Source organism: Salmo salar, chromosome 11 (assembly GCF_965601325.2).
Source record: "Salmo salar chromosome 11, fSalSal1, whole genome shotgun sequence".
Classification (NCBI taxonomy): domain Eukaryota; kingdom Metazoa; phylum Chordata; class Actinopteri; order Salmoniformes; family Salmonidae; genus Salmo; species Salmo salar.
Window position 1 is genome coordinate 116,510,513 of NC_138301.1, and position 10,000 is coordinate 116,520,512.

The 10,000-nt window shown below is 46.1% G+C and overlaps 1 protein-coding gene across 1 annotated transcript in view; it reads right to left on the bottom strand.

The window, feature by feature from the left end:
• fryb (furry homolog b (Drosophila)) overlaps positions 1-10,000 on the bottom strand; it is a 159,620-nt gene that overhangs the window by 103,085 nt on the left and 46,535 nt on the right. The window contains exons 16-17 of the mRNA XM_082957584.1: positions 8,117-8,243; positions 1,221-1,331 (exon numbers count right to left, since the gene is read on the bottom strand). Coding sequence (XP_082813710.1) covers positions 1,221-1,331; positions 8,117-8,243 — 238 coding nt within the window. The remainder of the gene's footprint in view (positions 1-1,220; positions 1,332-8,116; positions 8,244-10,000) is intronic.

Below are 10,000 nucleotides of genomic sequence, written 5' to 3' on the forward strand. Positions count from 1 at the left end.
GAGAGTTAGATATAACACACTGAGCAGTGAGGACTACGGTCTGGTAGTCTGGGACTGGCCTGGGGAGGAGGGAGAGAGAGAGTTAGATATAACACACTGAGCAGTGAGGACTACGGTCTGGTAGTCTGGGACTGGCCTGGGGAGGAGGGAGAGAGAGAGTTAGATATAACACACTGAGCAGTGAGGACTACGGTCTGGTAGTCTGGGACTGGCCTGGGGAGGAGGGAGAGAGAGATAGATATAACACACTGAGCAGTGAGGACTACGGTCTGGTAGTCTGGGACTGGCCTGGGGAGGAGGGAGAGAGAGAGTTAGATATAACACACTGAGCAGTGAGGACTACGGTCTGGTAGTCTGGGACTGGCCTGGGGAGGAGGGAGAGAGAGAGTTAGATATGACACACTGAGCAGTGAGGACTACGGTCTGGTAGTCTGGGACTGGCCTGGGGAGGAGGCAGAGAGAGATAGATATAACACACTGAGCAGTGAGGACTACGGTCTGGTAGTCTGGGACTGGCCTGGGGAGGAGGGAGAGAGAGAGTTAGATATGACACACTGAGCAGTGAGGACTACGGTCTGGTAGTCTGGGACTGGCCTGGGGAGGATTATACTCAGTAAAATACACACATACACACACATAGACACACTACACACACATAGACACACTACACACACATAGACACACTACACACACATAGACACACTACACACACATAGACACACTACACCAACACTACACACACACACACTACACACACATAGACACACTACACAAACACTACACACACACACACCCTAAACACACACTACACACATAGAAACACTACACAAACACTACACACACACACACCCTAAACACACACTACACACACATAGACACACTACACACACATAGACACACTACACATACAGACACACTACACCAACACTACACTACACACACACACACTACACACACATAGACACACTACACAAACACTACACACACACCCTAAACACACACTACACACACATAGACACACTACACACACACTACACACACACACACACACCCTAAACACACACTACATACACATAGACACACTACACAAACACTACACACACACACACCCTAAACACACACTACACACACATAGACACACTACACAAACACTACACACACACACCCTAAACACACACTACACACACACTACACACACACACCCTTCACACACTACAAACCTCAGCAGCCCGTTTGTTCCCAGGGACCTGCAGTGTGAGTCTCCACTGTGTGAGCAGCTGCAGCAGTAGTTTTATGGAGGAGTCCTGCAGACCCTGGTGTGTGTCCTGAACCTGGAGGCACAGAGAGGGAGCCATCACACAGAGCCATCACACAGAGAGGGAGCCATCACACAGAGCCATCACACAGAGAGGGAGCCATCACACAGAGACATCACACAGAGAGGGAGCCATCACACAGAGCCATCACACAGAGAGGGAGCATCACACAGAGCCATCACACAGAGCCATCACACAGAGAGGGAGCCATCACACAGAGACATCACACAGAGAGGGAGCATCACACAGAGACATCACACAGAGAGGGAGCCATCACACAGTGAGGGAGCCATCACACAGAGACATCACACAGAGCCATCACACAGAGCCATCACACAGAGAGGGAGCCATCACACAGTGAGGGAGCCATCACACAGAGCCATCACACAGAGAGGGAGCCATCACACAGTGAGGGAGCCATCACACAGAGCCATCACACAGAGAGGGAGCCATCACACAGAGCCATCACACAGAGAGGGAGCCATCACACAGAGCCATCACACAGAGAGGGAACCATCACACAGAGCCATCACACAGAGAGGGAACCATCACACAGAGCCATCACACAGAGAGGGAACCATCACACAGAGCCATCACACAGAGAGGGAACCATCACACAGAGCCATCACACAGAGAGGGAGCCATCAGACAGAGCCATCACACAGAGAGGGAGACATCACACAGAGAGGGAGCATCACACAGAGCAGAGAGGGAGCCATCACACAGAGTCATCACACAGAGAATGAGCCATCACACAGAGAGGGAGCATCACACAGAGCAGAGAGGGACCCATCACACAGAGCCATCACACAGAGAATGAGCCATCACACAGAGAGGGAGCCATCACACAGAGAGGGAGCCATCACACAGAGCCATCACACAGAGAGGGAGCCATCACACAGAGAGGGAGCATCACACAGAGAGGGAGCCATCACACAGAGAGGGAGACATCACACAGAGCCATCACACAGAGAGGGAGCCATCACACAGAGAGGGAGCATCACACAGAGCCATCACACAGAGCAGAGAGGGAGCCATCACACAGAGCCATCACACAGAGCAGAGAGGGAGCCATCACACAGAGCCATCACACAGAGAATGAGCCATCACACAGAGAGGGAGCCATCACACAGAGAGGGAGACATCACACAGAGGGAGACATCACACAGAGAGGGAGACATCACACAGAGAGGGAGCCATCACACAGAGAGGGAGCCATCACACAGAGAGGGAGCCATCACACAGAGACATCACAGAGAGCAGAGGGAACCATCACATAGAGAAGGAGCCATCACACAGAAAGGGAACCATCACACAGAGAGGGAGCCATCACACAGAGAGGAGCATCACACAGAGGGAGCCATCACACAGAGCCATCACAGAGAGCAGAGGGAACCATCACACAGAGAAGGAGCCATCACACAGAAAGGGAACCATCACACAGAGACATCACAGAGAGCAGAGGGAGCCATCACACAGAGCCATCACAGAGAGGGAGCCATCACACAGAGAGGGAGACATCACACAGAGAGGGAGCCATCACACAGAGAGGGAGCCATCACACAGAGACATCACAGAGAGCAGAGGGAACCATCACACAGAGAAGGAGCCATCACACAGAGACATCACAGAGAGCAGAGGGAGCCATCACACAGAGCCATCACAGAGAGGGAGCCATCACACAGAGAGGGAGCCATCACACAGAGCAGAGAGGGAGCCATCACACAGAGCCATCACACAGAGAGGGAGCCATCACACAGAGAGGGAGACATCACACAGAGACATCACAGAGAGAGGGAGCCATCACACAGAGAGGGAACCATCACAGAGAGACATCACAGAGAGCAGAGGGAGCCATCACACAGAGAGGGAGACATCACACAGAGAGGGAGCCGTCACACAGAGATGGAGCCATCACACAGAGAGGGAGACATCACACAGAGAGGGAGCCATCACACAGAGAGGGAGCCATCACACAGAGAAGGAGCCATCACACAGAAAGGGAACCATCACACAGAGACATCACAGAGAGAGGGAACCATCACACAGAGAGGGAGCCATCACACAGAGAGGGAGCCATCACACAGAGAAGGAGCCATCACACAGAAAGGGAACCATCACACAGAGACATCACAGAGAGCAGAGGGAGCCATCACACAGAGCCATCACAGAGAGGGAGCCATCACACAGAGCCATCACACAGAGAGGGAGCCATCACACAGAGCCATCACAGAGAGCAGAGAGGGAGCCATCACACAGAGCCATCACAGAGAGCAGAGGGAGCCATCACCCAGAGCCATCACAGAGAGGGAGCCATCACACAGAGAGGGAGACATCACACAGAGCCATCACAGAGAGGGAGCCATCACACAGAGCCATCACACAGAGAGGGAGCCATCACACAGAGCCATCACAGAGAGCAGTGAGGGAGCCATCACACAGAGCCATCACAGAGAGGGAGCCATCACAGAGAGCAGAGAGGGAGCCATCACACAGAGCCATCACAGAGAGCAGAGGGAGCCATCACACAGAGCTGTCAATACATGATATACTGTACATACAAGGTAGATCACAGATAAATGATATTCAGTCAATTTTGTCAATTCAACTGAGATATCCTCCCATGAAAATCAATGTCACTTTCAATGTTTTAAAACCTGCATTGAAATGTACCTGTCAGCGTGCGAAGCGTGTGATTTATTTTAGAATGCATTGTTTACAATTCTAATGACCCAACCGAAGCCAGGCGGGTTGTCTGCTTTGACGCCTCTCCCAATTACAATATGTCTCTATTTTAGCCTTTTATCATTGGTGCTGTAGTCACACGAAACAACAGCAATGTTGTCATTATTCACTATATTATGGAGCTCATTTGACTTGGAAGAGGGGCTAAGAGTTGAGGCTTCACCATACATGCTAAATGAGACCAGTTCATCCACCTCTGGAAACACAACATCGCTATCAGCGAAGATGATTGAAGATATTGACTATCCTGCTGGCATAGTCACTGCTCTGCCTGTCCCGTCCTTTCCACCCGCATCGCTCTGCTCCGCCAGCTTCTGGTGTGTTTTTACCTTAACTGTTCCTCCTAATCTCTCGTAGTCTTATCCTCTTCATCTCCTAGATCAGCCTAACCCTAGATCATAGGTCATAGGTCATCAGCCTAACCCTAGATCATAGATCATAGGTCATCAGCCTAACCCTAGATCATAGATCATAGGTCATCAGCCTAACCCTAGATCATAGGTCATAGGTCATCAGCCTAACCCTAGATCATAGGTCATAGGTCATCAGCCTAACCCTAGATCATAGATCATAGGTCATCAGCCCAACCCTAGATCATAGGTCATCAGCCATCTCATCCTAGATCATATAGTCACCTCTCAAAAACTCTTGCACGGATACCCTGATGTAATACTCCTGGTGCAATACTCCTGGTGTAATATTCCTGGTGTAATACTCCAGGTGTAATACTCCTGATGTAATACTCCTGGTGTAATACTCCTGATACTCCTGATGTAATACTCCTAATGTAATACCTGTGGTGTAATACTTATGGCGTAATACTCCTGGTGTAATACTCCAGGGGTAATACTCCTGGTGTAATACTCCTGATGTAATACTCGTGGCGTAATACTTGTGGTGAAATACTCCTGATGAAACACTCCTGATACTCCTGGTGTAATACTCCTGGTGTAATGCTCCTGGTGTAATACTCCAGGTGTAATACTCCAGGTGTAATACTCCTGGTGTAATACTCCTGGTGTAATGCTCCTGGTGTAATACTCCAGGTGTAATACTCCAGGTGTAATACTCCTGGTGTAATACTCCTGGTGTAATACTCTCGATGTAATACTCCTGGTGTAATACTCCAGGTGTAATACTCCAGGTGTAATACTCCTGGTGTAATACTCCAGGTGTAATACGCCTGGCGTAACACTCCTGGCATAACACTCCTGTCGTAATACTCACAGTGTAATACTAATGGTGTAATACTAATGGTGTAATACTCATGGTGTAATACTCCAGACGTATACTCCCAGCGTAATACTTGTGGTGTAGTACTCGCGGCGTAATACTCCTGGTGTTATACTCATGGTGTAATACTCCTTGTAATACTTCAGGTGTAAAACTCCTGGTGTAATACTCCTGTTGTAATACTCCTGATGTAATACTCCTGATGTAATACTCCTGGTGCAATACTCCTGGCGTAATACTCCTGATGTAATACTCCTGATGTGATACTCCTGATGTAATACTCCTGGTGTTATACTCATGGTGTAATACTCCTTGTAATACTTCAGGTGTAAAACTCCTGGTGTAATACTCCTGTTGTAATACTCCTGATGTAATACTCCTGATGTAATACTCCTGGTGCAATACTCCTGGCGTAATACTCCTGATGTAATACTCCTGATGTGATACTCCTGATGTAATACTCCTGATGGGATACTCCTGATGTGATACTCCTGGTGCAATACTCCTGGCGTAATACTCCTGATGTAATACTCCCGGTGTTATACTCATGATGCAATACTCCTGGCATAATACTCCTGGTGTAATAAGCATGGCGTAATACTCGCGGCGTAATACTCCTGGTGTAATACTCCTGATGTAATACTCCTGATGTAATACTCCTTGTAATACTCCAGGTGAAATACTCCTGATGTGAAACTCCTGATGCGATACTCCTGATGTAATACTCCTGATGCAAAACTCCTGGCATAATACTCCTGCTGTAATACTCCAGGTGTAGTACTCCTGGTGTAATACTCCCGATGTAATACTCCTGGTGTAATACTCCATGTGTAATACTCCAGGTGTAATACTCCAGGTGTAATACTCCAGGTGTAATACTCAAGGTGTAATACTCCAGGTGTAATACTCCTGGTGTAATACTCCCGATGTAATACTCCTGGTGTAATACTCCAGGTGTAAAACTCCCGATGTAATACTCCAGGTCTAATACTCCAGGCTTAATACTCACAGTGTAATACTTGTGTTGTAATACTCATGGTGTAATACTCCAGGTGTAATACTCCAGATGTAATACTCCCGGCGTAATACTTGTGGTGTGGTACTTGCGGCGTAATACTCATGGTGTAATTCTCCTGCCGTAATACTCCTGGTGTAAAACTCCTGTTGTAATACTCGTAGTGAAATACTCCTGATGTAACACTCCTGGCGTAATACTCCTGGTGTAATACTCCCGATGTAATACTCCCGATGTAATACTCCAGGTGTAATACTCCCGGTGTAATACTCCAGGTGTAATACTCCTGATGTAATACTCCCAATGTAACACTCCTGGTGTAATACTCCAGGTGTAATACTCCAGGTGTAATACTCCTGGGTAATACTCCTGATGTAATACTCCAGGTGTAATACTCCTGATGTAATACTTATGGCGTAATACTCCTGGTGTAATACTCCTGGTGTAATCCTGGTGTAATACTCCCAATGTAATACTCCTGGTGTAATACTCCAGGTGTAATACTTCTGGTGTAATCCTGGTGTAATACTCCCAATGTAATACTCCTGGTGTAATACTCCAGGTGTAATACTCCTGGTGTAATACTCCTGTCTAATACTCCTGATGTAATATTCCAGGTGTAGTACTCCAGGTGTAATACTCCAGGTGTAATACTCCCGATGTAATACTCCAGGTCTAATACTCCAGACGTAATACTCACAGTGTAATACCCGTGGTGTAATACTCATGGTGTAATACTCCAGGTGTAATACTTGTGGTGTAGTACTCGCGGTGTAATACTCGAGGTGTAATAGTCCCGGTGATATACTCATGATGTAATACTCCTAGCATAATACTCGAGGTGTAATACTCCTGCTTAATACTCCTGGTGTAATGCTCGTGGTATAATACTCCAGGTGTAATACTCCTGGTGTAATGCTCCAGGTGTAATACTCCTGGTGTGATACTCCTGATGTAATACTCCTGATGTAATACTCCTTATGTAATACTCATGTTAAATACTCCTGATGTAACACTCCTGATACTCCCGGTGTAATACTCCTGGTGTAATACTCCTGATGTAATACTTCTGGCGTAATACTCCTGGTGTAATACTCCTGGCGTAATAATCGTGGTGTAATACTCGTGGTGAAATACTCCTGTGGTAACACTCCTGGTACTCCCGGTGTAATAGTCCTGGTGTAATACTCCTGGTGTAATACTCCTGGTGTAATACTCCTGGTGTAATACTCCAGATGTAATACTTCAGATGTAATACTCCTGATGTAATACTCCTGATGTAATACTCCAGGTGTAGTACTCCTGGTGTAATACTCCCGGTGTAATACTCCTGGTGTAATACTCCTGATGTAATATTCCCGATGTAATAATCCTAGGGTAATACTCCTGGTGTAATACTCCAGGTGTAATATTCCTGATGTAATACTCCAGGTGTAGTACTCCAGGTGTAATACTCCTGATACTCCTAGTGTAATTCTCCCGATGTAACACTCCAGGTGTAATACTCCTGATGTAATACTCCCGATGTAATACTCCAGGTGTAATACTCCTGGTGTAATATTCCTGGTGTAATACCCGTGGTGTAATACTCCTGGTGTAATACTCCTGGTGTAATACTCCCGATGTAATACTCCAGGTGTAATACTCCAGGTGTAATACTCCAGGTGTAATACTCCAGGTGAAATATCCATGGTGTTATGTTTTGTATGTTCATGTTGTTGTTTAGGTAAAAAAAAGAATTACTCACTCAACAAAATGCATGAATACCTCTGCTCTACAATAAAATATATCTGAAACATATAGGCACCTCTCGGAGCAGGAAGTGTGTATATCCAAACAGGACATCCTCCCTCCAATCAGAGAAGTCCAGCAGCAGGCTCTGCAAGGAATTCTGGGAGATGAGGCGTAGCTCGTCATCCATGTGGACAGTCAGGCTGACAAGAGAGAGAACACAGAGAGTTTCTAGAATACGCCAAACATTTTAGAGATACTCCGAGTCAATAGTCACTTAATAATAAGGAACTCCCCTTGATTACACCAACAAACTGGGGAAAACAAACATTCTTTCACATTGACCCCCAGTGTAAAAGAGCCAACTTTGTGGTACATGTTTTATTATACAAAAATAAGTAAATGTGCCGAAAAGCTGAAGTGTTTTTTTCAATGTACCAGGTAAAAAATCCCAACCTATGGTTCACAATCCTCCCACGTAGGGGAATGAGAGCCTGCGAGAAGAGCCCTGTGGCTTCAGGCTATTCGGGTGGAAAATGTGGGGGCCTGGTGTTCAAGTAGGCTACACGTAGCTATGTGTGTGGAAAACATTTCATCACAGGTAAGACTTTTAACTTGTTTAGTATGGTTTGTTTGTAACTCCACTCACTACTTGTAGCTGTATAGTCGGTTTGTTTGTGTTGTGGGTCTAGCTTAACGTTCCGGTCAGTAGCTAGGTAGTATTCACTCACATGGCTGCTAGCATCGTCATCAATAGGAGCTGAGGGAAGTTTTACAATATTACATTTTTCAAAGTAGTGAGAATGCTCAGGAGCAGGCAATGTTGAAAAGTAATCTTTAGACGTACTTTTCTTAAATTTAGTTTTGGAATTTACTAAAACAAGCAGACAAAAATAAAATTGCATTTGAAAATGATCAAGTTTTTGCTGTGAGCCAATGGGGTAACCTAGATAAACATAGGTTGTTTTCTCCATTACATATATACCGAATTTTACTATACAGTCAGACTGACAGGAGAGAGAACACAGAGAGGTTCTAGAACACGCCACACATTCTAAAGATACAGTCAGACTGACAGGAGAGAGAACACAGAGAGGTTCTAGAACACGCCACACATTCTAAATATACAGTCAGACTGACAGGAGAGAGAACACAGAGAGGTTCTAGAACACGACACACATTCTAAATATACAGTCAGACTGACAGGAGAGAGAACACAGAGAGGTTCTAGAACACACCACACATTCTAAAGATACAGTCAGACTGACAGGAGAGAGAACACAGAGAGGTTCTAGAACACGCCACACATTCTAAATATACAGTCAGACTGACAGGAGAGAGAACACAGAGAGGTTCTAGAACACGACACACATTCTAAAGATACAGTCAGACTGACAGGAGAGAGAACACAGAGAGGTTCTAGAACACGACACACATTCTAAAGATACAGTCAGACTGACAGGAGAGAGAACACAGAGAGGTTCTAGAACACGCCACACATTCTAAAGATACAGTCAGACTGACAGGAGAGAGAACACAGAGAGGTTCTAGAACACACCACACATTCTAAAGATACAGTCAGACTGACAGGAGAGAGAACACAGAGAGGTTCTAGAACACGACACACATTCTAAATATACAGTCAGACTGACAGGAGAGAGAACACAGAGAGGTTCTAGAACACACCACACATTCTAAAGATACAGTCAGACTGACAGGAGAGAGAACACAGAGAGGTTCTAGAACACACCACACATTCTAAATATACAGTCAGACTGACAGGAGAGAGAACACAGAGAGGTTCTAGAACACACCACACATTCTAAAGATACAGTCAGACTGACAGGAGAGAGAACACAGAGAGGTTCTAGAACACGACACACATTCTAAAGATACAGTCAGACTGACAGGAGAGAGAACACAGAGAGGTTCTAGAACACACCACACATTCTAAAGATAC